This window comes from Vanessa tameamea, chromosome 9 (genome assembly GCF_037043105.1).
Source record: "Vanessa tameamea isolate UH-Manoa-2023 chromosome 9, ilVanTame1 primary haplotype, whole genome shotgun sequence".
NCBI classification, from domain to species: Eukaryota; Metazoa; Arthropoda; class Insecta; order Lepidoptera; family Nymphalidae; genus Vanessa; species Vanessa tameamea.
In genome coordinates this window covers 5856674-5884444 of record NC_087317.1, presented here as the reverse complement: position 1 = coordinate 5884444, position 27771 = coordinate 5856674, and the positions used below count along the sequence as shown (strand labels likewise).

The 27771-nt window shown below is 31.9% G+C and overlaps 2 protein-coding genes across 3 annotated transcripts in view; one reads left to right on the top strand and one right to left on the bottom strand.

The window, feature by feature from the left end:
- Positions 1–27771, bottom strand: part of LOC113395007 (sodium-independent sulfate anion transporter) — a 56926-nt gene that overhangs the window by 11613 nt on the left and 17542 nt on the right. Inside the window, exons 5-13 of one of the 2 annotated variants that reach the window (XM_064215821.1) lie at positions 26583–26663; positions 24380–24543; positions 21787–21941; positions 20795–20956; positions 18690–18802; positions 17898–18071; positions 14954–15104; positions 13975–14148; positions 12567–12797 (exon numbers count right to left, since the gene is read on the bottom strand). In XM_064215821.1, coding sequence (XP_064071891.1) covers positions 12601–12797; positions 13975–14148; positions 14954–15104; positions 17898–18071; positions 18690–18802; positions 20795–20956; positions 21787–21941; positions 24380–24543; positions 26583–26663 — 1371 coding nt within the window. In that variant the 3' untranslated portion in view covers positions 12567–12600. Of the gene's footprint in view, positions 1–12379; positions 12798–13974; positions 14149–14953; positions 15105–17897; positions 18072–18689; positions 18803–20794; positions 20957–21786; positions 21942–24379; positions 24544–26582; positions 26664–27771 lie in introns of those variants that run through there. The other variant, XM_026632516.2, reaches the window with a different exon arrangement.
- Positions 4798–10686, top strand: LOC113395050 (germ cell nuclear acidic protein-like). Its single transcript, XM_026632592.2, has 8 exons — positions 4798–4955; positions 5106–5323; positions 6454–6564; positions 6652–7053; positions 9380–9587; positions 9733–10213; positions 10289–10423; positions 10526–10686. Exons 2-8 carry the CDS (start codon positions 5113–5115, stop codon positions 10661–10663), a joined length of 1686 nt encoding a protein of 561 aa, XP_026488377.2. The 5' UTR covers positions 4798–4955; positions 5106–5112; the 3' UTR covers positions 10664–10686.

Here is a 27771-nt window from a genome sequence, read left to right as displayed (position 1 = left end):
AACAGAAAAATCAGATTTCACGTTTCATGAAATTACAACTTTACTTTATATTGAGGCATCAATATAACAGATGATTTGCAAATTCATAACTTTTTACACTTAATCTAATATTCAGTAATATTTTGACTATTCTTATTAATTGATCTGCAAATATCGGTATATTTATTGTCTGAAAACGTTCAGTAAATAATATGGTTCACTTTACAATATATGTTAAGAGCGAGAGCTTATACGAGTATATATATGAAGGTATACTTAGATATATAAGCTTTGAATGTGTTACTTGGTCGATGTAAAATGACTGTATAATTTTCAATTATTATTTCAACACTTATTGTACGCGATCTATTTCAATATTCATTAAAACACCTTCAATCCTTATTATGAATCTCTTAACAATTATTGTATAATAATTAACCGCCAAAGCATATTATTACACAAAACGTATACATGAGTGTTAAATGCGCGAAATTCATATTCGTAGATTTTTATGCATGATATGTAAATTCAATTGTATAATATATACGTATTTTTACTAGTAAAAAAATTTATTGAGAGTAACCGATTGTAATATTGAAATGTAATACTGAACCGGAGGCAGCTTGTTATCTCATTTCAAACATACTTGCAAAAGCTTATTTAAATGCCGAATCTACCATAGGAGGCCCAGCTAAGTCAAGTCAAAGTCAAAAATAGACTATTATGCTAAAGAATCCATAACTTCATTAAATTAAACATATCGTATGGTTTGCAGCTCTGCGAGTCCTGGAATAAATCAAACCCATTCAATTAATTTAATTCAAGTCTACGTTCAGATATGTATTAGGTGGGCCCCTAAGTAGTGTTAGCCCAGGGCCCCCTTAACTTACGGTCTGGCCCTGTTTAAATATATATAGATTTTGTTTTTAACTCGGCAGCATACAATGTATTAGAAATATACACTAACATCTATATCAAGACATGATACCGTTATCCCTAGGACTCATTTCCTCGTCTGTTTTACTGCCACAAATGAAAGTGCCACAAATAAAAAATATACTTAATCGGCCGTACTTATAAACGGTCTTTATCAACACTGAATTCTCTCTTTCTGACATCTTTGATTTGACATTCGAAAGAAGAAGACAGCATTGTTTAATTAATCACCCCTTAAACAACATTTATAGGTAAACCAGAATATATTCAATATTCTTATAGTAGGTATTCCGTTAGTTACAAGTTACACTTGAATCAATTATTCATCAGAATATCTTATTTTTTGACATTGAAATGGAGTCTCAAATCAAAAAATAAAATAAAGATGAATGAACGAATTCTTTATCTAGATTATAAATGAAACATGAACGACTTTCGTTTAATATCCGCGAAGAAAGAATTGAGAATATTATGTCTTTTGAAATTTTACTTTTAGAGAAGAGATTTTTTTTTGGTTACATAAGAATGACGGTGTTATGTTGGCTTTCTTTCTCAGAAATGGCTTTTATTTCAAATGGGTTTATGAAAGCTGTTTTAGATAATGGATATTTAATAGTATCACTGGTAAACGAATGTAATGAACTTTAATATCTCGAAACCGCAAGATTCATTCGGTGTTCTAAAGACGAAAAGTATATTTTTAAACAACGTTTTAACAAAATTTCAATTTGTTGATATTATTTGCAAGGCACTTCATACGAAATAACCAATGCGTCGGCATCTGGTTTTGTATCGTTTTTTGATCTGAGTGTTTTCCTACTTACTTCTAATAGAAGACTAAAATAAAATAGAAAAAAGTAGGTTTGTTTACGTCACTATATATGTATCGTGTTTATTATTTTACTTTATTTCGTGTACGTTTATGTATATAAATTCTATTTTTGATTACTGATGTTGTTTAGTTTTTTTTGTTTTTATTATATTGATTTACCTTTCAGTCTTTAGTGTAACATCTCTTAATGTTCAGGGTTTCTGTAAGAGATTTCTTTAAAAAAATGTCATAAGCTACATTGTAACAGTACCTATATTAATGTCCTACTGTTGCGAAAAAAGGCTCATTATTCACGGACGATTAATCTTTATTACAACAAGTAATTTTAGACAGAAAATAATTTGCAGGCACCAATAATATTTGCAATTTTAAATATTATTGAGATATATGTTTTCTTTTATTTTTGTGTAGGTAGGATGGGATATGGGACCCTTGATGGTAAGTGGTCATACATCCTTGGGAGCTAAGATGTTTTATCCCTCATGCCTGTACACAAGCTCAGTACTCACAAAACCCCGTATTTTCAATAACTATCATTATGAATACAGTATACGTAAATTTGAAAAGGTGTAAGTCTAATGAGTAACACAAATATTTAGAGTAACCGTACCGTATTGCAAATACGTTGACCTTACGGCGCATCCGTGGTTTCCTTTTGTACGTATATGACGTCGCTTTAACGACGTAGTGCAACTTAAAAATTAGGTATTTTCGTGTTTGACTGCGTGTTCAAGTTAAATCGTTAAAAAGTTTTTAATGTTAAAACAAAATGTTATTTATTTTTAGTTAAAAAATATATGCTTTACATTTAGAATTAAAAATATTAACTTTCTCTTTTGAATATAATTCAAGGAAAAAGTTTAAGATGTCGATATAAAAAAAGGTTTTATTTAACTCGAAAGAAATACTAAACAAATGAACCGTGATTGAACAGAAATTATACTGTTAATACACAATGCACTGACGTGTATCCAACAGAAGCACATGAACATTACAATCTGCTATCATTATTATGTATGAAGTTTATCAGAAACTGCTTAATTACCACATCTAATTCAAATTATTTGTGCACGACGTTAACCCAATTTTCATATGTATTATATCCTATAATGTATAATATATTATTATAATATGGAAATTTTAAACAAAACCTTTTTTTTTTATTTACCAACCAACTAACAATGTTTACAGGAACGTTTGCATGTGTGAGTGTTAGAGACTCAGTCGGTTCGAGAGAAAGTCTTCGAGGTCCATTCACAAGCCGCATACAAATATTTGTAGCCGCCTACAATACCGAAAACGGGTTTAGACCTTTCTCGGTTTAGAAGCTATCGCCATATCAACCTGTTGAATTGATCCAATGCTTAATGTATAGCTATTTTATGTTTAACATCGATAATATATGATGGTTTTGGTTTAGTTAAATAATCAGGTTTGATAAAATTTCGTATTCTGGGGGTAGACTACCGGCCCATGTTCCGTGCCTAGACCAAAATCAAAATAAATCTCAATATACTTTATTCGAGTAAGCTTTTACAAGCACTTTTGAGTTGTCAATTTACGAAATGGTATTATTATAAATACATTTATTTTTATACTGTCTATCGTTTGTGATATTCGAAATTATTTATTTGTCCAAAGTTAGACATCTGTCTTGTTACAGAAACTGAAATACACTGTTTCAGGCATATAATTTTATGAAATATGCAAAAAGTGTATATATATATATATATATATATATATACAGTTTACATTAGAATTACGCATGTAAATGTCATTATTTTGGTTGTTGCGACTATTCAATCGTTTAACAAAAAAGAAATAATGTAAATCTGTCATCATGTAATTTTTTTGTCTTTTGAAATTACGCCATGAATTATATGAAATTAAATTAATTTACAAGGAAATTAACGATTATTAACTCTCACCTTATTTATATGTATAAATATATTGAAGTGGGTCCAGCATAATATTTAAATGTAAAATACATTACAGAATACATTATAGTTACAGAATATCAACAGATATTTCAGTAAATGATAGATTATAGAAATTTAATTTAAATTCGTAAACGCATTCACTAGTTTTGCCCATTTGTTGATATGTAAATAATGTAAAGAATATACAATTAAAAACTACAACGATTATTATTATTTCATCGATAAGGATGTATGTGTCGGTCTGGTTAGTGTTTATTGGGATTATGGAGTTCAGGAAGTTACAAATTTCAAATGTACAATTTCGAAACTTTACACAACTTTTAAAATTTTAAATGTTGGCAAGACTGATGCGCTTATCTACATGTTTATGTAATTTATTTCAAAGATATACGAAAAGAAAGTGCCAAAAAATATGAATAAAACTCAAATATTTACATCTGAACTTTCCATGTTAGATAAATGAAGCTGTTTAACATATTTTGAGTATAATTTTAAAAATCTTGCCAAATTAAGTTGATGATATCCTATTAAGATCATTCGAGCAATAAATTATCATAATAGCTGAGTAAAAGTGGCAATATTTCCCAATCGATTGCCTCCAATTTTACGTCACGTTATCAATTACACTTTGGACGCGTTTATATACATAACCTCGAGTGAAAGTATGGGGCTGGTCCCCACATACTAATGTCTTAAAACTGTTTTAAGATTCCGAAACCACACGCCACCGCACTTTTCTCTAAGCAGACATACCGAGTCGGCAAATAAATTGAATAAATTAGTCAATCGAACTTACCAACCCCTCTTCGATTCTAAATAATAGAAGAGTTTGAAAACAGAGGTGGCATTCTATATTAAATTTATGATTAAATTAATTAGCTAATTTAGAAATATAATGTGATATATTCATAGCGCGACTTTTGAAATTTAACATACAAGCAATATACAAATTATCAGGAATTATGTAAGCATTTTTTCGTTACGTTTCAAAGGTGTTTACCTTTGCTAGATATTGCTAGATAAGCAAGTAAAGCCAATGAGCGGTGAAAGTCTTCGCGGTCGCTGATCTATGTCCAGCGTGAATACCATCACCACTTTCCTTCCCCGCGAGTGACGTAACGCTATAAAAGAGAGTGCCGTGAAGACGCCGCCGCTATATCGTTTCCGATCGCCAACCTCGGTCATAGCGTCCCGTTCACCGACATAGAAGGACGCGAGCGGAACCTCTTCCGCTAGAGCCCCAAAGGACTCAACAGTGAAAGTCAAAGGTGAAGTGCCCATAGGACATAGTGATCTTGTGTTTGTGTTAGTGTTGTGTTATCGTGATAGCAGTGACCGTGATAGTGGCGGGACTTATCGGCACTGTCGCAATCGCGGTCATGTTGGCGGTGATGATTAAAGGCCTCTGTTTGTTTCAGATACGAGATGAGGTCGTTGTTGTTTTTGGCGGCGTTGTGCTGCTTAGTGTTGTCGACTTATGGAAGTCCCATCTCACGGCCTGATGAAGTCCAGGAGAAAGAAGTAGGTAGGCAGTCTGCAGCTGCAGCTGCGCCCGCTCCAGCGGCTTCCTCTGACGACGATGATGATGACGACGATGATGATGATGATGACGATGTTGACCTCGACCCATTATCAGGTGTGTTAAGCATCTACAAATTCACTAAGAATTTAACAATTAAAAGCAAAATGTTTTTAAATTAATATTAATAATAAAAAAATAATATTTATAAAATAAGCGTGTCGATTAAATATATTCAAAGAAATTGTATTATAAATTACACGCTATTTAGACGACCATTATTATTTTATAAATTAATTATGGTGTCCGTTTTGATATGTGCAATAAATAAGACATGTTTTGTTCCAATTCATAATAATAAAACCTAACTGTTGTAAATATAAAATATAGCCCGTTTATTGAAGTAAAATAATAACGGAAGAATTCATTTATAAAAAATAACATCAATCAATTTCTTTTGAAACGAGATGGCAATTATTGTACCGATATAATATCAATAATAAATCATATTAACATTCTATGAACACCTGAGAATCTAATCCGTAATAAATGCATTCATGTCGTAGTTATAGAAATTTACGGTAAACTGACGTGATTACACTATTTTATAAAAAGAGTTCTCAACTATTTTTCCTTCTTTAAAATACGTATTAATTTTAAAAAAGAATAAAGTTATCTATTTTATATCTGATAGTTTAACGGTTTATTATTGCTACTACTATGTATAAGTATTACCTACTGCTACAACTACTAAATGTTACGTGCAGTCGATAAAAATTCCAATGAATCAGGACGCAGACCAACGGAATGTGAATCGAACAGCGTGACAGGTGCTCTCATTTGCTAATTAATTTAAACATAAAAACTCAATCAGAGAAATTGAAGCTACTCTGCTTTCCACAGTCGAAAGCCTTGCTCAGGACGTCACGCACCAATCCCCAGCGCGGAATCTGATTAACTCGTATTAACAAATAGTTCATTTCGACAAAGATGTATTGCAGTAAATAGTAAAAGTACTAATGAATAAGCAAATCGCATCAACAGTTTCAAGTAAATATCTTCAAAGTAAAGGCTAATAGTTCCGTTACCTAAAAGTGTGACATCTATGTTCAAGTCGTGTTTGGAAGCGAGTGATAAATATTATGTATACATATTCGTCATGAATTTTGTAAAAACCTCTAATATAGTAAGATTGAGTTAGGCAACAAAGTAATTATACTCATGTTTTATTATTATTCCCTTTATAGAAGACGACGATGACGACGATGATGACGATGATGATGATGAAGAAGAAGATGAAGCTGATGATGATGAAGATGATGATTATTTGGAAAGATTCTTCGATGATATCTTAGGAGGTAAATACAATATTAAAGTAAAAAGAGATATTACTTTTACAAGTTTTTGTCAACTTTATTTACTAAATTATTATTTTTTTTGTACAGGCGGTGACGATGATGACGACGACGATGAATCTACTGGAGTACAATCTGTTGTAGCATCAGCTGACACTGTTGCTGCTGTACCTGCGCCTGCCACCCCTGTCGAGGAGGTTGCTGCAGCTTCTGAGGAAGTAGAAGCTTCCGAAGCTGCTGAAGGTGCCGTCGATGGTGACGAACCTGAAGCCGGACAAAAAGAGCCAGCAAGCGCTGAAGTGGAGTCTCCTGTTGCCGCAAGTTCTGAAGCTGCCGCCGCTGCTGATAGTGATGATGACGAAGAAGAAGACGACGACATCACTGACGCACTTGACCCTGAAGATGATGATGATGACGAAGATGAAGAGGAGGACGATGATGATGACGACGACGATGACATTTCTGATGCCCTTGGCAGGAAAAAGCAAGCACGTGAGTCTAAAAAACTGAAGGCAAACGTCGCGGCGTATGCGAAAAAGAGCGGAAAAAAAACCAGTCACATCAAAGTAAAGAAAACCAAAGCGACATCCGCCGCGGCTGCAGCCGTCGAGCATAAAAAGTTCAGATAGTTAGAAGGCACCGGAGACCGGGCGAGACTCGCCCTAACATCCACCTGAGAGACCCCCGCGGTTCCCTCCTTAGCTTAACTATTTATTGACTATTTATTTACTCTATTTATTTTATTTATTAAGTGTGCGTGCTTGATGTGTGAAAGTGTAAGTATGGGGCAAAAGTTAAAAATTAAATTAATGTCTAGATCATGTCACAACAGTTCGGTGGCAGTTTTTTGAAATAAATCTGTTTGTTCTAATTTCTGTGTAAATTTTATTATACTTTCATATACAAAATAACCTTTGTTGCGAATTGTGCGTCTAGAAAATATATAATGTAAACGATTAGGAGAGAAATTTATCGGTCAGAACTCTAGTTCTTATTGTCAGATAACAGTGACATTATCTAGTTGTATTAATTTAATTTTATTTGTAAAAAAAAATAAACGTATACTAGTCAAAATCCTATATGTATTTATGTAAAATTTCCCTCCTCAAGAATAACAAAAAATATATCCTTGTTATTTGTATACTGCTTAACTTTTATCACTATATATTATTTTATAATTCTTCTATATTGGCTATATATTAATATCGCATAGAGGACTTCAATGTAACACATAAGTAACTAGCTTTTTGACCGATTTATTTATGTAGTATAACGCACAAAGAAATCCCTGCTCCTATTTCCCACACCTGTAATGTCTAAGTAATATCAACAAATTCTATATCCAAATGAATGTTAAAAGTTCCTTCAAAGATAGTGGCGAGTGTCACCCGATATCAATCTAGAAATCTTGCGCATAAATTTTAAGGACGAGTAGTATGCCATCGAGACTGTCAAGGAGGAACTAGTTTCTTGTAGCCCGATGTATGTTAAGGGGTCGGCTATGACGAGCGCGTTTGCTGCCTGCGTACTTTCCCATCCGGAGCTAGTTCGTTGAACTCACCCGATTTCTTCTACAACCTTGACACTTTCTTTGACCTTGCTCGGATAGTTCTCAGGAAATGACCTTGACTAACTTAACAATCAGTTAAGCTATCTGTAGAAAGTAAATTGAACCGAATATTTACTCTCACTAAATGACGAAATAGCCGTAAAATTTTGCGTGTCGAGTGAAAACAACATAATGAGATGGTAAAAGAGAAATTCTCAAATGTTTACCGACGAGAAATTCTGGGAGAGTCGTGAGGAGCCATATTCGACCTAAATGAAACTCGTTTATTGCCAGCGATACCTAAAGCAGTTTGGTGGCGCGTTCAATATAAGTCCCCTTTCATGGGAAAGAAATTTTTAAAATAGCCATGTAAAGCGTACTTGTTAGTTATACGTTTGAAAAAAAAAACATTCTAAAAAGCTTGTACGAGTCATAAGTTTCAGAAACTTTAATACGTATTCCATAATTAGATTTCTTTGAATGTCCGAGACTCGGCACGCAGTTTCTTTTACGTGTGGAAAATAGAAAATCCACTGTTGACTGGTCCTATTAATTGTTATTGGCGATTAGAATTCAACCGGGCTCGCAGATAGAGAAACAGTTAGTTGTTGGCGTGCCCATCGATGTGAATAACATTAAACATGTTGCCGTATGAATTATTAGTCCAATGCATACCTGATTATAGACACTAATTGAGGTGCGTGATAACATGAACGGACGAGTAAATATTTAAAAAAGGATTTAATAAATTACTATTTAGTATTGCTAGTTAGTCTTTTCGTGACTGTCAGTAATAAATTAGCGTTATCTCGTTCTAAAAATAGTTGTTCTTTTCGAAGGAAACAATTAAATTGAAAATGAAATTGGCTTTACAATATTAATTAATTAACTTTTTTATTTTGGTTTAAAATGTTAGAAATTAAACCATTGAGAAAATTTAGTGAATCAGTTTAGTACTAGAGTCGACTTTATTTCTGAGTATTTTTATCATTGAATGAAATAATAGAAAGTGTAGTATTATTTGAACAGTAAAGATTGTGAGGTGAGGCTTGGAATTTAATTTTTTTGTTGATAAAAGTCTCTATGAGTTGTAAGCTTTAGATAATAATGAAGCGATGTAGAAAATATAATATGAACACATATATATATGAAAATTCATTGTAACCAAAGATGTTCACAGATGTAGCTCAGTCTGTTAATTTTTAGTACTTCTATAAAATGTGACTGTATTCAATCAAAGTGAGTTACCTAATATGATATTCAAAACAGGTGCGTTAAACGAGGAGCCAGCAAAGAAACAAGCAACTGTTCCTGCAATTTACATAGTTAAATATAATAAATTTGTGGACAATATTCTTGAAAAAATGAACGAAATATTGCGACGCTCTTATGATCCTGTCAATGTCAAGCTGCAACCGATCGACGCAAACAAGAAGACCTCCAAGCCGCAGAAAAATAAGCCCAAGACGAATAAAAAGTAAGAAATAAGTTATTAAGAAGACATATTTCCGACACTGTCCCTTGAACTTTTTATTAATAGTAAAATTTCTATAATAAAAACGCACAAAATTTAGATTCATATAATTTTGGAAATTGTTATTAGTTTTACGTTTTACTTTTAGGAAAACTTCTAATAAGAAGAAAACTTCTGCCCGTGGAGGATTAACTGATACGAAAAACGGAAATAATACCTTAAAAGTCTATGTAAATGATAGATTGGAAGAAAAAAATAAAATCGAACAAGACATTATGGCAAAAGATGAGATCGTTAATGAGTTTGGTGGAAAACATTTTAAAAGCGAATCGAGAGCTGTCAAAGAGAAAGCAAGTACTAAAGCTAAAACTACTACCGCAAAACCAAAACCCACTAAGGCAACTAAACCGAAACCGAAACCACCTACAAAGACTACTACAAAAAAACCAACAATAACAAAAAATAAAACTAAGACCAGTGAAAAGAGTAAACCAAGAGCTAAAGGCACTTTGTATGGACTTTCATCCCTGAGGAGGAGCGGTGATGTTTCAGTTAGCATAATGTCTAATTTAACAACTGTTAAGGGAAATTTCGCCGTTGGCCCTCTAATATTACGCGTGGAAAAAGAGGTATAAGAGATTAATATGAAAAAATATTTCTGAATGAAAAAAGGTAAAACAAAATATTAAATTTTTTTTTATCAGGTTGGACGTGGTGCTAAAAAGGAACTGAAATCAGCAACAGCAACGACTGCAGAAATGATGGGAAAACTTACATTACGAGTTAACAACCAGGGAGTTGCATCTTTACATTCAATCAAAGTTTTGCAACCCAAACAGGTAAACTAGAGTATTGTGGTAAAAATATTTTATTTAAAAGGATTTAAAAAAAAAGAAAAATAAAGTTTATTGTAACAATTTACATAGAAAGATTTTTTTTAGGTTCGTGTGGACAGCAACCACGAAAGAACGCGTGAGTTAGCATGGCAACGCAGTGCAAGAATTGCTCATGTTGTTTCCGAAAAACTAAGATCAGCATCGAAACCGATGTTTGTTCACCAGAGTGTTGTAAGACAGTAGATAACAATCAAAGAAGAACAAAACTTTAACATACTCAAATATATAAAAATATACGAAGAAAAAAAGAAAACACATCGAACCCGTTACTAAAATTTATGGGTTATTAAAAAGCATTTTCATTTTTATTAGTATTAAGGAAGTAGTTTTCAGGATGAAAAAACGATATGGTGATAGGATATGAAACGACTGGACTAGGATATTATAGTGTTGTAAGTTATGTTTACGATGGCTTGCGCAAAGTGCGACAGAATGAGATATTATGATACTCATAACTGAATAGTCAGAACATGCATTTATTATTGTAACTTAATGGTGCTAAGATGTATATTAATGTATCATCGAATATATTTATATTATTTAAATTAAAATATGTGTTTCCTTTACCTCACAACTCGTTTCATCAAAAATTACATATTATCATCGCTACCTAAAATAAATAGTAGGTATTAATATTTCATGTATTTTTATCCAAAAAAGTATGAAATAGATTACTTATAAGACTAGGTGTGCTAAACATTTATGATTAGGGAAGACCTGGCCGTTAAAAATAAACTATACAATGTAACGTTTGACAAACAAAGTTGCGCTTTGTAAGATTAGAAGTATTAGACGATAATTTTTTTTTAAATTATTGTAATCGTAGGTCTTTTACTAAACTTGGAAAAATGATATTTTTCCTATTTTTTATATAACAAGTAGCTTCTTATTACTTTAAACTATGGGCGTTTTCGTTCCCATTTCAAGTGTTATCATTGTAAAAAACTGCTCATTAAAAATTAAAGAAAATTCAATGGGATAATTAATTTTTAAATCACGATCAATCTATATGTTCTTACTTTGCTAAATACGACGTTGATGTTGATGAGATTGACATAGTTTCAAAATGCCATTTAGAGTGCATGAGCAGAGTGATGATATACTAATCGAACTACAATTTATTCGTTATTTACCAAATATTATTTCCTTACTTGACGTGTAATTAAAACAATCGACAAGTGGGTGAGAGTTTATATTTCACGTCACTTGCAAATAAAACCAAATTTATCGTAGTTAAGTACCATTTATTTTCTTTTAAAGAAAACTGGACCGATTGCACTTAATCTTAAAATATTACACTGCATACAATTTGCTATATTCTATAATATATACAAGGTTTTCCCCTTGGAATACACAGATAATAAATTAATGTTCAAAACATGAAACTTAGCAACAATTCTATTTTATCTGTGAGGTATGATTGGTAACTAAGTAAATGGTAATTATTTATAATGTGATTTAAACGTAAGATTACTTTAAGATTATTTTATTTCAATTCCATAATAAAATGTCATAATTTGCATTTTGTACAGTGGTAACACAAGGTAAATTTGTATACATAAAAACTTGCATTATTTTCATAGAATCGACTCGCTACGTCTTATCTGAAATAAAACTATCTTGAACTATATTTATGTAGACATAAAATATAAAAATACCGTTAATTTTAATAAATATCTCGAATGACATAAACGCTACTGACGTTTTATTTCAATATGAGATTAAATTTATTAAGACTTTTTAATGTTTTTATAACTATGTTGCGTGTGTACTTTGTGAACCTGCGTAAATGTTGATCTATCAAAGATTGATTGAATTGGCTTAATTTGTGTATCATTTGATTTTTTTTCATATGCGGATTGGGAGTGACTATATCGAACTATTCATGCAGTTTCATCTGACGTTGAATATGGCGTAAATGAGCCATATTGAAAACGTTTCGAATATGTTTTCCATTTACGTCATATAAGTACTATTCCGTCCAAATATAGACATTTATTAAATCATAAAAGCGAAGTCAATACACGTCATCATCGATTTTTACTCGCTAGAAATATAAAGTTACTGGTATTAGCCTTATTTTGACTTTCTAATTATTATTATTTATTTTTAAAATAACGTCATGTATCGTAAATTTCTCTCGGTAAAGACTTGCATGATATTGAATTGGTGAGTAGAGGTGTTTTCTTATCTTCGGTTACTATAACTTCAATTGACTCTTCGTCCATTTGAGTTAATGATTTGTAGGAAGGCGGTGGCGTTATTCGCTTCTTGTCAGCACCGTTCAGTTCAGATAAAGGTACTTGGCCCGTGAGATCTGTAAATAATAACTTATTTTTAGACAATAATTATTATGAAATATTTTAATTAGAACAATTATTATAATAAAAGACTAATCTATTAATTTTTGTAATTAAAATAAAGTAACAGTAAACTCTAAAGTAAATGTCCAACTGTTAGACTCATGTCCCATTCTACCACGCTATTTCAATGACGACAAATACGTGCCGTATGAAAATCTGCCCCATGAGTATCTACCAACTTTCATTGGACTATTATAAAACGATGAAAAATGCAAGCTATCTGCGAGTTGCATCTTTCCTGACGAAATTTTTCCTTATGAGACGATTGATGAACACAAATTAGGCACATGACATTCTGTGCTAGCTAATATTAAACTTACAAACTGTTAAGATTCATAGCAATGACCACTAGTCTAGTGGTCCATAATCAACATTAATAATCCAATACAATATAAGATCTCATTTTCATTTAAAAGCAGCCTCAAACAATAATATCAAGCACGTTAATGTTGTATATTTTCGCGAGAATTTTAGTTTAATTTTATATATAATTTATATCTGATTAGATACACACATATAAACGTATGCAATGTACTGTAGCTTATTTTATTTTAAATATATTATTATTAATAAAACTGTAATGTTATGTTATATATTATGTTTATATCTGCCTTGTACACCCCTACCTCTTTCAATATCTGTTACTTTCCTCTACCCTAAGGTTGCTTGGAAGAGATCGCTGTTTAAGCGATTATGCCGCCTATTGTGCATCTTTCTTGAACGTGACTAATGTATGTGTTTACTGGTGTACAATAAAAAGTATTTTGATTCGATTCGATTTGATCTCTAACACTAAACAAATGTTTGATCATTCCATGAAAATTCTTAAACCATTTAAGATTAACGTTACGTTAATCAAAATAACCCATTTTATTCAGTTGAGTGGACACCATTTTTTATCAGGAATGCGTTTTGGTGATGGTTCTCACAAGTATAGTTCACAAATTTATTTATTCATTCATAAATTCTTTTATTAAAGGTTGCCCGGGGTAAGATTGCTGAAAGCAATGATACCTCCTTTGTACGCTATTTTTATTTATACATAGAATTCGTGTACAATAAAGATTCTAGACTATTCTATTAATATGTTAATGAAAAAGTAGGATATATAAGGAAATTCAGTTTTCTTACTCTGTAATGTAGCGTCCAATTCAGCAGCGGTCATCACAACGACGACGTTCGACCCGGCTCCGCTGAACACCGATGCAACGCTCGACCTCGGAGACAACAGAACCAGAGGTTGGCCACGTGACGACAGTGAGCTTGATAGTGCACATATACCTTTGGCTGCGGTAAAATCGGCACCTAAAAATAAAACAAACATTTGTTAACTTATATTTGAGATGTGTTGCCATATTATCTGGTGGCGTTAACGGTAAATAATTTCAGTTTATAGTTATTAATATAACTACTGAGGTTCTTGCCGGTTCTTCTAGATAGAATCTACAGGAATGTAAATTCCGGTACGGAAGCGCCAGTGGTAGCTTTACGTTTAACAGAGTTCTATTTAAAAGTGCTTGTAAAAGCGTACTCAAATAAAGTATATGTATATATTTACGTGGCAAAACTACCACCTTCAGTTGAATTCTTATTTGAATCGATGTACTTGGTCTTATAGTAAACATTGCAATTTTTGTAATTATACTGCATATATAGTAGGTCCTGGTACAACCTCGTCTAGAGAGGTACCACACATTCATTACACATTCTACCGCCAAATAGCAATGCTCAGTATTGTTGTTCCGGTTTGAGAGTAAGTGAGCCAGTGTAGTCATAAATAACATAACATCTTAGTTCCGATGGTTGGTGGTACATTGGTGGTTTAAGAAATGGTGAATATTTCTTACGGCGTCAATGTTTATGGGTGATGGTGACCACTTACCACCAGGTGGTTTATCATTTGCCCGCCTCCAACGTATAAATGGTGCAAAATTATTTTTATTATAGGTGTTAATATTGACTCACATACTATGAAGGTTTTTTTTTTTATTATTACTCTTAATATGCCTCATTCCCTTTTTACACTTTGCATCAAACCCTTGTAACAATCAGCTGGCTTCATATCGGTTGGGTTTTGTTTTTAAACAATTGAATAATGAAAATTACTTACCTAAAACATATCTGCAGTCAATTACGACGGGCATGCTACAGCCGCCCTGTTTTTTCGCGGCTCGACTGACGTATTGTCGAATATACTCTACGCCAGGAAAGTATAGACTGTTTCCTACTGTTATCAGCAGGTAACTAAATCCTGTGCTGTTCTGTAATAAAATAAAGTGTATGCGAATTATTGACAGTTAGAAAAAAATATTATATGATAACAGAAACTGGTGACACTGAATTTTTAATAGCTCAATTAAGTAGATACTTATTTGTTATTCCAATACACGTCGGATTTAATTGATCTGGAGTCGATATATTTATTTGTCCCTCAGACATGTGGAGCGAAACGGAAATTGTGAGTGTAGTGTATTTTTGTACAATATAATATTATAACATGTTTTTTTAACCCTTACCGTGCCATTAAGGTAAAACCTAAGATTAACCAAGTGAATGGTGGTAAAAGATCGAATCGCAAACCTTTTTGGACATTTACCATTAAGAATTGGTAAATCTTTTTACTGGAAAGTCTTAGTATTTCCGTAGTTCGAACTTTTACAGTAACATATATTACTATACTGCAATGACGCAAGGAATAAAGTTAAACGACTTTAGATGAGCGCACTACATGCATTTTAGTGACACACAGATAATCATTATTTCATTTTTTTCTACTCAAAATCTCTTGAAACTGACTTACAAAGTACCGAAACCAAAGTACAATTTGACAATTAATTCCAGAATTAACTTTTTGAGATTTTGAGTAGAAAAAAATGAAATAATGATGTATTATCTGTGTGTCACTAAAATCTCTGGAGATTATTTAAATTTCGACCAAGGATGTATATGCATGTGAATTCTCATCCAGTTATTGGAACATTGAATCCAAACTAGTGTCCAAGCTAGTGAAATATAAACTGAATGTTTGTGAATAACGTTATAAATGCTATCACAATCGAGCGGTTTCAAGTTATATTACAGAATGAGTTCTAACTTTACAAGCGTAACTAAAACGTTTATTGCTGTTATTAAGTATTTAGTGATTGCGATGGCCTTGAAATTTACGCAATATGCACTTTAAAATGCCAACGTAATAAATAAGCGTCCATTATTTGAATATATTTTAATTTGCCAATAAAAATTTAATACAATCCCAAATATAGATTGCAAGAGACATGACAAATATTATTAATTTAGAGTTAATTCATTTGTTTCGACGCGTCCGTTTTATGACGATGAGAATCGTGTCTTCCCGAATATTTCGAGAAGTTACTAGAATTATTGACTAGATGTAACATAATTGTCAAAAAGGATACAATTTTACATTATATAACTGTGATATTATTGAAATATATACTCATATCAGACTAGAGTTATATACGTAGAAAAGGCGCACATTTGGGAATGTATACTGATAGAAAAACACAAGAATTTTTAAGAGAGATTGAGTAGATCAGTCTCATAAAAATCAAAATGACGGTTTCGTCATCTGACATTACAGCATCGTAACAGACATTAGTTGAATAAGTTAAATTTTATGGCAATCGTAGAATCTAATGTATCCCATATTTTTTGTAATAAAACTTATTTAGAACTATGAATTATATATCTGTTCGAATCCACGATAGTGAAACGTGATAACTTGTCAATGATGTACGCCTTCCTCTGTTATTAAGGTTCAAAATTTGGTCCGTTTAGCACGTTGCTCATTTCACGATACGATGTCTACCATTCAAATAGATTGGCAAATAATTATCTCGGTAATTTATGTCAGGATAAGTTTTCGAAATACCCATCTATAAAACTGTCATAAACATCTATTTGATTCGATATCACGTCACAGATACAATGTTGTTCTTAATAACAGTTATTGATAATGGCTGAATGATATAAATTTTGTCGCAAATATGTTTTTTTATCTGTTAAATATCTGCATATTAAATATTATATCATAATGTGATACTTTTATTATGATTCTTATCAGACTGCTTAAATTTTAGGAAATCAGATTAGATTCAGATGTTGCTCATAGGTAGATTGTTATCATAATAACATTTTAACAATAACACATTTGGAAAACGCCGTGAAGAATTCGTGAGAGACAAGTAAGGTATACTGGTTCTTATCCGTGAAAGCAATTGCAGTATTTTTCACGCGTCAACTTTATTGAATGATAATCTTTATCTTTTTATCTTGATCGGCAGTGCAAAAAAAAACATCAGTAAAACTGCGTTTGAAGAAACTTTGAAGTGTTTTATACAACAAACCAGTGAATGATTAACCAAGGTTAAAATCTTTATACAGTATAACCCATTTTTGAATTATCAATATAACAATAATTTATCAATTGCCAACATTTCAACTCTACCATAATTTCCGAGAAAATGGCAAGAAACTCGTAGAGTTGCACTTTTCAAATAACCGGACTTACTATGATATTACAATTATTGTATAGACCAATTAATTATCGATTGTCAAAACTCTTCGAATATTAGAAGAACTGTCGAAAGAAACTGGAGAAATCCTTCATTTTAATAATTTTGTTTACTATATTTTTAATGGAAATTGTCTGAACGCGATCGTTCCCCTTAAGGACTCCAATTCCCAATTCGTGGTTTATGTGGGTTTACCTTTACAATGCAAACGTTTTTTAAAGATTCGGTCGTTTTTGTCTGTTTTTCTAAAAGCGTATAAATTGTTCTATAAAATAATTATTAACTCTGTTAGTCAGATATACATCAGTTACCGTGATCCAGTTATTAATAACAGTATAGTACGTCGTACACAATTCCTAGAAAAATATTATTACGAATATAAATATTAACAGTTCTATAATACATACGTATATCGTCCATTCTTACTACCTCTCAATACTTCAAAGATTTTGAACAATAAGGCACTAAGTACACCTGGGCAAGTACGTTGACAATACTAAAAATGTATAGAATATTCACCGTTACAATTTCAGCTTCCATAGTTGGCCGAGCACTCGGATACAGGAGTAATATAACATTCAGTAGGACTCCAGCGACTATACCCAGCTCCACTCCGACGACGAGGCAGAGGACAAATGTAGCGAACGCCGGCACGAGGTCGGCGCGTCGCGAGCGCCACATCGGTTTCACAACCTACGACATTCATTACAAATTAAACTAATAAGGAACCAAATATTAGATTGAGTTTTTTAATTGATCTATATAAGTATCTTGTTGTTGAATTTCCGCGTCACTGGACATTAAATTAAAAAGGTGGATCAGCTAAATCTACGAACGCGATTTGGTGATTTGATCATACTCTCTTGCCAGTATGTTTAGTAATTTTAATTATTTTATTTTATTGATAGATCAAATAAAAAATATACGTTGGAAATCTTTGAAAATACTAGAGTAGAAGTAATTTAAGTAATCTAGTGGATATTCGAAGAATGGATAAAATTAAATAATTATGTCGTTTAAAATAATTACATTCGCTTATGAAAAATTTATGGTTATAAAAATCACTGCATGGTTTAAACGCAAGTAAATATTCATAGCGGTTATATCTCTATATATATAAAAAAAAACAATAAAAATATAGAATAACATTCAAAAATTTGAAAATCGAAGTAAACCTTATATAATTATATTAACAAATAACGCGTTCAGATGAAATTCGGACATTTTTCATTGCCACACTTGAATTCCTTTCTTTTATAATAAATACTAAATAATATACAACCTTTTTTAACGTTAATATCTTATACCAACCTCATATTCAATCATAAATATAACCGCGCATATCACAACGGCGGCAAGCGATGCTTTCGGTATATAATAGAAGTACGGCGTTAGGAGACTCAAAGATAACAGAACCAATATACCTGAAACGAAATACTGTAACTATAAAATATATCACACACACACATTGAAATACCTTTAAATAAATAAACATAACTAATCAAAAATTATATATATGACGTGAATAATTATTTAAATCCAATGACAGCTTTGTTGGACTAGTGGCTACGAAGCCTATATACTCGGGTCCTGAGTTCGATAGGCCGAGTCTTAAATATTTAATTAGATTTCGCAATCCGAACACTAAAATTGTTCGTGTTGGACTCATACCTATGTGTGTATTATACGTTATAAAATGAATGTATATGTTATAAGTTAATCACCTTTTCGGTGTACCTATAATTAGATTAGATTTTGATGTATAGTACGACACAATTTAAATGATAGGTAATTTAATACGAAAAAAAACAAAAATACTACGCAAAAATAAACGATTTATTAATTTAAAATAAATGTGTTTTGAATCTTTCATACCAAATCGGTATTGGAAGAGCCTCTAAAAGGTATAAAAGAGTTAACTGTGCAAAATAATAATAATTACACTATTAAAATAAAACACAATTCTAACAAATTAAAAAAAACTAATTTGTAACTTAAATATTCGTTTAATTAGATGTTAAGCGTTAAACTAAAATAACAATAAAATTATAAACACGATAAAACTTTTTTGTTTCTACAAGTGTTTGATTAAATTGATATACGGAATAAAAACTAATTTCGCACAGTATTGAAAATATATCAGTTAAAAAAAACCACTTATAATATTTGTGTATGGACAATAACAACACACAAAAAACCCAGAAGCAATTGTTAAGTTGGTGAACGTCATCCAATCTAACTGTCAAGGCCTACACTCAACTATTTATTAATAGACAGTAAAATAAAACAGCTGATTTATGCGAATAATAAAAACAAGTAATTATATTTATTTTACAATATCATTAAGTACTACTGCACTGGCGGTTAAGTCTGTTCAAATTTACATAACCTTTAATTGAAACAATGATAATTTAAAATAATTAACTATCTTGCTTAGAGCTCTGTCTGGGGAGGTACCACCCACCATTTACATAACATGTTATACCGCCAAAGATCAATTTTTTTACAAGATTTGGTATTGTTGTGTTCCAGTTTGAGGGGTAAGCGAGCCGCTATAACTACAGGCACAAGGGACATTTTAGTTCCGAAGGTTGACGGCGAATTCGCAATGTTAAGGAATTGTTAATATTCCTTACAGCGCCTCTATCTATGGGCGGTGATCACTTACCATCATTTTTAATTAATATATGTATTATATATTGCACAAACAAAAGATAACGATCTTAATAAAAGACACGTAAATATGGTTTTATAACTAAAGTAGTACATAGTGAATTTTATTAAAATAAGGTAAGCGACTCGACACGTACGCCGTAACGACAAATGACATGACGCTCCCATACTGTCACTTTCTAGAACTTTCTTAATATTATAAACTGCGTTAGGGGGCGCCGCACCAATGACCGTCAAGTTTTGGATTTGATGCGCATAGAAGATCTCATAAAAATCTTTACTGAACTTATCTACCATTGTGCGTGCATACATTTGCTGCTATATATTATTGTTAAGATAAAAATAATATATACACTTTATATTAACGTAATTATTCCTTGTTAATTAATTAGTTTTCTTTAATTATACGTAATTATTTCAATATCTAACAATTTCGATGTTTCACAACTGTAGGACCTCATGACCTTCGTATATTTTTTGTTTTGTTTAAAGTATACACGATGTATACACGTGTGACTAGTGTGTATTAAAAAAACAATCATAAGATTAATTTCGTGCTTAGCGATAAAAGATAACATTAATCTTCACGTGTAACGTAGAAAATCTGCCATGTGCATCCATCATAAATTGTGGTAGCGTTCCCGAGGAATTTGGGCCTTGGTCCAATGGTAGAACTTTGGGTAGTTAGCTCTTATTTAACTACATTGATAAAAATTGAAAAGTAAAATAAATGTTTAATTTACCTGTGTAAATGCTTCCAAATTGCGTTGCGACACCGCTGGCATGGTTCACCGCGCTGCGTGAAAAAGATCCAGTTATCGGCATTGCGCTTACAAATGAGCCCAAGACATTTGAAAGAGATAATGTTAGTAGTTCCTGCGTGGCATCGACCGATTCGCCACTAGCTGCAAAAAAAACAGGCCCAATTTTTTTTTTTATACCTCGATTTTTTGTCGTCTGCATAATTTCAGCGAAAAACTTTAAAAAAAAAAAAACTAAATTTCTAGTCAATTTAGTTGTCTAACTAGCAAAACGTACATAATTCTTATATGAATTATAAATATGAAACACGAGCGACTCGCCCCGAATTCGTAAGTGTGCTATTTATTGAAAAAGATTTTAATTAAATTATACGACATAAATATAAATTATACCCCTACAACACTCGGGAATAATGTATGTTTCTACCAGTAAATCATAAATTACATTATTAGTTCCGGAGTTTACTCCCAACATACAAACAAACAAATTGTACCTCTTTATAATATCAGTATAGACATCAGCGGTAGTCATAAATAAAAAAAAAAAAAACGGTAACTCGCAAATAGTCGTGACTTAAACAGAGCCAGTCATATTGAAATCACTGACAGACACTTCAATTTTATTTATTTTTAAATATCACGCAACAACTGTTAGGTTTGGCATTTAATATTGACGAGAGTATCTAAAATATTTCGACAAGGAATTTCTACTTAATATTAATATATAACCCCTCCAAACGTCGAGGGCTCAAGATCAAACCTACGACTATAACATCACTTGACAGTCGGTAAACTATTGCGTTATTGACTTTATAATGATGTTCAAAAATACTTATTTATTATTAATTATAAGTATGAATGGCTTAAATCATATAAAGAAACATTACGAACAATATCACAACATAGAATTAATTATGAATATACGCAAACAGCCTGTACTAGAAATACATCACTTAACATAACACTATACGTACCGAATGCCTTAGCAATAGCGACATTTCCCAGTACACCGATAATTGGAACAAGTACTATCGAAGAACCCAATTCTGAGCACATTTCGATAAACGTCACATTTCTCCCGTCGTGCTCAGTGCCAAACGGTGGAATTGACCACGAGGGCAGCCCTTCTCTAGAACAAATCGCTCATTGTAGGATAAAACATTAAACTCACAAATACGCGAAGTATTCATTGTCACATATCAATTACATCACAATCTCAATTATATATAAAAATAGATGTTGGTATCAAATCATATCAAACCACCCCAATCCCACCTGATGGTAAGTGGCCGCCCATAGACAAAGGCGCTGTAAGAAATATTAATCATTCCTTACATCGTAAATGCACCTTGGGAACTAAGATGTTATTTCCATTGTGCCTGTAGTTACACTGGCTCATGCACCCTTCAAACCGAAACACAACAATACTGAGTACTACTGATAACTTGAGAAGAACTTCAGGATGTTTGTGGCTGACATAATATTTCCTTTATGTCATTTTCGTAAACAGGCTGCACGTTATATATGTATAGAATGATAAATTTACATTTGCCTATATATTTTGTGAGGCTCATAAGTATGTTAACCAACGAAGGACGTTTCTATGAACTTGTTAAACTATATTGCTCAATTTGTAATAAACATTCGCATTCCACAGATAATATTATATGATATTTTAATCATATATGTATACAAGAAAACTGTGATGGCGTGGTTGACAACGCGTTGACCTCGAGTGAAGGTTTATCGCAGGTTTTAATTCCGGCTAAGCATTGAGCTTTACCTTAGTAATTCACTAGTGTTTATTAATAGTTTCATGTTCGATTAAGGAAAACATCTTATCGTAGTCCGTATTAACGGGAAGAAAGATTGACACATTCGTCTATCAGTGAAATTGACAAAAATATAAAATACATATTATTCTTATTATTATAATAAAACTAGCAAGGGAACACTTGCATTCGGAAGAGAGCACCGGAGAAGGCATGACAAAACAAAAGTGCGTCATGCTTTGCCGTCACGAGATACGGGTCACAACGAGGCACGTCGATGTTTCAAATCAAAAAATATCAACGATGTAAGACTGATCTTTTCCGATTAATAAATTGAAGTTGCTAATTTAAACCTTGAGAATGCGAAGCGGAAATCACACAGGCGCCTATGACCTTTTGTAAAGTTTATTTATTCATTGGTAATCTAATAGCGTTATGACAATAAACATTTCAATACATACAAAGAAATATGATAATAAGGCCAAAAGGCAATTATAATATGAAATAAACATATAAATTAAAAAAAAAAATGGTTGTAAAGAAATATTCATATGCGTGATTTGAATAAAGTGCGTTCATGTACGCCTTTAGCGCACGCAGCAAATTGACAAAATAGCGGCAATTGCTTTCATAAATTGCTAAAGACGTAAAAAAAACTGCTTTGTTGGTCTAGTGGCTCATAAGGCTGCAAATCCCGAGATCTGGAGATCAAACCTCGGGAAATAATTAAAACAAAATGTTTCTTCGATAAATTTTGGAAATGGATCCACGTGGGTAGCACATCGGAAAGTACGTAAAGTCTTCCTAAACTTGAACTATTTCTATGAATTATTTCGATAAATTCTGTATATGTAACGCCCACCATGTGGGTCGCAACTCGGAAAGCTGAACTATTTCCGATCGCATCTAATATACTTTCCCATTGGACAATGAATGAGGGAACATATAGGTCATGAGATAATTATCATCATCTATGTCAGTATCAATTTAAATGTGCCTGATACCTTAGCAACACATTCTAATTCAAGGCAATTTATAAATTTATTTTGCGTAAAATTGGGAGTCACTTTGAGGAAATAATTGACCAGGAAATGAAAACATAAGAAGCCAACTTATGAAAAATAAAAAATCTACATTGATCCCTTCTTAGTTCAGCGTAGTAGATTGGGTCAATGACCGGATTTTTTTTTTATCTACGATATACTCGTATTAATAATGCGAATAATATTATATTATGTATAATTAATAATGCTGTAAGTTTACATTTCATAGAAATGCTTATCGTTAATTAAGAATTTTAATGTTATTTTATTTCTTTATTAAGTAATGATAAACGGGTAATAACATTACTTTTAATTGTTTTAATGGCATTCATATATAAAATAAATAACGACTTTAATCTAATTTTCATTTTAAAAGTGGGCGCGACGAATATGTGGGCATTGTGAAGCCTGTTAACTATATTTCAGAAATGATTCGGTTTACATACGTTTTTTTTTTATTTTGCCTTTTATTTGTGCAAAGAGGGCACAGATTATTTCGCCAATGTCACGTGCGATTGAGAAAACATTTACATACGTATAGCAGAACTGTTTACGAAGCGTAATTGAGACACTGTCATACTTACGGTAGATGTATAAACACAGATACAAAAACAATATATAAACGTCAATTATAAAATGTTACCATAAACCATAAACACTTACCTTAATAAAAATATTTATTATTACAATCGAAATTCCCAAAGTACTATAAATAATGACATTAATAAAATAATTTAAAAGTAATAACCTACTTCACAGTTCCGGTGAGTTTGAACGGCGATACTGAATGCGATTCCCATGTGAAAGCCATTACAGAACATACAAGAACGATTATAGCATTCCTCGAAGTTGATAACAGCCATAATATCTTCTTTAAACTTTTTTTATTTGGCGACGTATTCATATCTTTCATTTTCTGCAAACAAAAACATTTATACAGTTTCCGAATAAGGTGAAGTGTGATGAAATATAAAGGTTATATGTTATATGTTTTATCTTAAGAGAGATGGCCCAGTGATTAGAACGCGTACATCTTAACCGACGATTGCGGGTTTGAATCCACTGAATTTTCATGTGTTTTTAATTCATCTCGTGTTCAGCGGTGAAGGAAAACAGACACACAAGAAATTAGACACATGCAGGGTTCGTGAGGAAACCTGCATGTGTCTAATTTCAACGAAATTCTGCCACATGTGAATCCACCAACCCGCATTGGAGCAGCGTGGTGAAATATGAACATAACCTTCTCCTCAAAAGGAGAGGAGGCCTTAGCCCAGCAGTGGGAAATTTACAGGCTGAACATCTTGTTACATGTTATATCTTTGGTTGGTTATGTAGGAAAAAAATACATATGTTTACGAGAGATTCTTATCGAGACATTAATATATTGATAATAATAGTTACTGATAGTATATAATTTTATATGGTCGTGATGCTAACGCTATATTCATTTCGAGATACGCGCCCAAGGCCGGATTAGGGGAGGGGCAGTTAAAGCCCCGAGGCATCAAGAGCGGCCCCGACACTAAATTTCTAAAATATTTTGGCGGGTTAATAATTCTTATATCAAATGTGTGCATATAGTAAAATACAAGTATATTATATCTACATGATTATGTTTGTTATATATGATATGCGAATTATGAGAATTACAACACAAAAACTAAAGTCGAAATCTATGTTCAATGTTCTTTACAAGTTTCAAAGCAAAGTTCAGAAGAGGTCTCGAGATTTTTCCGATTTTTTATTGTTTAACTTATCAAGAACGTTAGAACTGTGCTGGATGCCACTGTAACTGAAGTTTATTTGTGAGATGCTAACTTCACACACGTGATTTAAAATGGAACCAGTTTTTGTTCCATTCTTAAAATCGACGAATTTTTCGACTAGGAATCTATGGTACTTCAGAAAAAATTGCGATAAAAAAAAAAAACACAAATGAAATGATAAAAACACGTATAATGCGTATTATCAGTCTGAATAGCGAAGAGTAATCGCACTAATACAGTGGCTTTAGTGACATGAAAACAAACGCGCGTCACTATCGCGACTGTAACGCTGTTATCGTGTTAAGGTACATTGATACAGTCGCTAATAGCGTTGTCAAAGGATTCTGTTTGGTGATGTAATCTCACTTGACATACTCTGGTAGGTGAAAGGGCGAAATGCGAATACACAGTAATTATGTTTAACAAATGAATATTACCTGTTAATATAAGCTAAAATTACTATAACATGTAAGATTGAATTTTCATTACGTTAATTTAATTTCATCGAAATAAATGTGGATTAACACTACAATACCATAAAGAACAAGAAATGAATGTTTATATTAAACTGTAAAGTTTAAACACTTTACGTTTTAATATAAACATTTTTGTTACGTCTTTTTGGTCATTTAATGTTTGTAATTTTTATTTTATGGACGAGGCGTTTTATATAAAAAAAAATAAAGCCACGGCCGAAATAAAACTACATAATATTATTTAAAACAGTTTTTAATTATGCAAAAGTATATTGTTTAAAGTAGTGTTTAGTTTTTTATTTGAGTCATACCACGAATCTGATTAAAAAAAAAGCTCTATAAAATATTATTATTTTGGGCACTTTAGCTGTATTACAATTTATATAAAGTAAGGAGTATAAATATGTATTGTTAAAATATATAATCTCAAGATAGGCATTATCACGCAATGCACGCAATACGGCTATTAATTAATCGTGCGTTTTACGATGTACATAAGGTCTGTATCACACGAAGCTTTCGGTCATAAAGTGTGGGGTAATCCAATACTTTTAAATATATCTTCAATATAAAATTCTCATAAAATTGTTTTCGATGGTGTTTTATAGACTATGATACAGTCGAGCGATTATTTAATGTTTATTTTTATATTAGAATAAGTATGCAATACAATATAAAAGGAAAAACAAAAGAAATAATTTAACACTTACCCTCATTAAAAGAAGTATAATTATGCACGAAATTCCCAATGTACTATCCGCCAGTCTAGCGTTCGGAATGTTGATGAAAACCTTAAAAAATATATATATTACAGAAATAAACTGATTTAGGCTACAATATACGTTCATCTGTTTTTAACCATCACCAGGGGGTTAATTCTACTATTTTATAGCGGTAATTATAGTTCCCTAATCTATTTCGATATAACTTCGACTTTTGTTTAATAGTATCTCACAAAAAATAAACTTAGCTTACGCTTTCGTAGCTGAGGATCAATTCTACTTATTTATATCGGTTACGATACCATCCTGATTACATTCCGATCCAACTTTAACCGAACCGCAACTGGATCGTTGCATTAGTAGAATAGGACGGCAAATGGCAACTATTGCGTTTCAATTAGATTGCGATAAGGGATCAATTTTTCAATAAAATTGGGGCCAAGTTTTCGTTGGCTTAAACTGTCATATGAAAAATAAATTGTCAAATTTAAAAAATAAAACAATTTTTTATTTTTAATTATATTTTCATACTAGCTGTGCACGCGACTTCGTGCGCGTTGTTTGAATTTAAGTTATTTGGATTTTGTAGCGTGATTTTATTTTTATTCTATATATAATTCTAAAATAAAAGGAGCCTAAGTTACTCCTTATTACATCCGCTATCTGCCAGTGAAAGTACCGTCGAAATCGGTTCAGGCGTTCCAGAGATTAGCCGGAACAAACAGAGAGACAGACAAAAATTTTCAAAAATGTTATTTTGGTATATGTACCGTGTATATATACACACGCATTTAGTAAAAATGAGTTATTTTAATATTACAAACAGACACTCAAATTTTATTATATGTATAGATTTAAACTCATACAATATAGCATAGTAGATTATGTTGTGATCAGCAAAAACTGTGTGAAACATTTCAGCTTGAAAGGGTCGAGTTGGGTTAAACCACAGTTGTAAAAATATACCCATAGTGTGTTATTTTTTTTATTCATATGATAATTAACTAAGTCCCTTACGCTTATGCGTTTAATATTATTAATTTTGCTTTGATTTATTTATATAATTGTGTAATTTATTAATTGATTAATTAACCTTTATATCACGGTATCTTTGACAACATTTTTAGTTTGCATTAAATAAAAATGAAACTGTGCACATGGGTTAATTACGCGTCAG

What these genes read in the sequence shown, in the direction of transcription:
- LOC113395050 (XM_026632592.2), top strand. Translation starts at nt 5,113, where the DNA reads ATGAGGTCGTTGTTGTTTTTGGCGGCGTTGTGCTGCTTAGTGTTGTCG. An exon ending in TGACCTCGACCCATTATCAG is followed by an intron (nt 5,324 to 6,453) that starts GTGTGTTAAGCA and finishes TTCCCTTTATAG; the next exon opens with AAGACGACGATGACGACGAT. An exon ending in AAGTTTTGCAACCCAAACAG is followed by an intron (nt 10,424 to 10,525) that starts GTAAACTAGAGT and finishes GATTTTTTTTAG; the next exon opens with GTTCGTGTGGACAGCAACCA.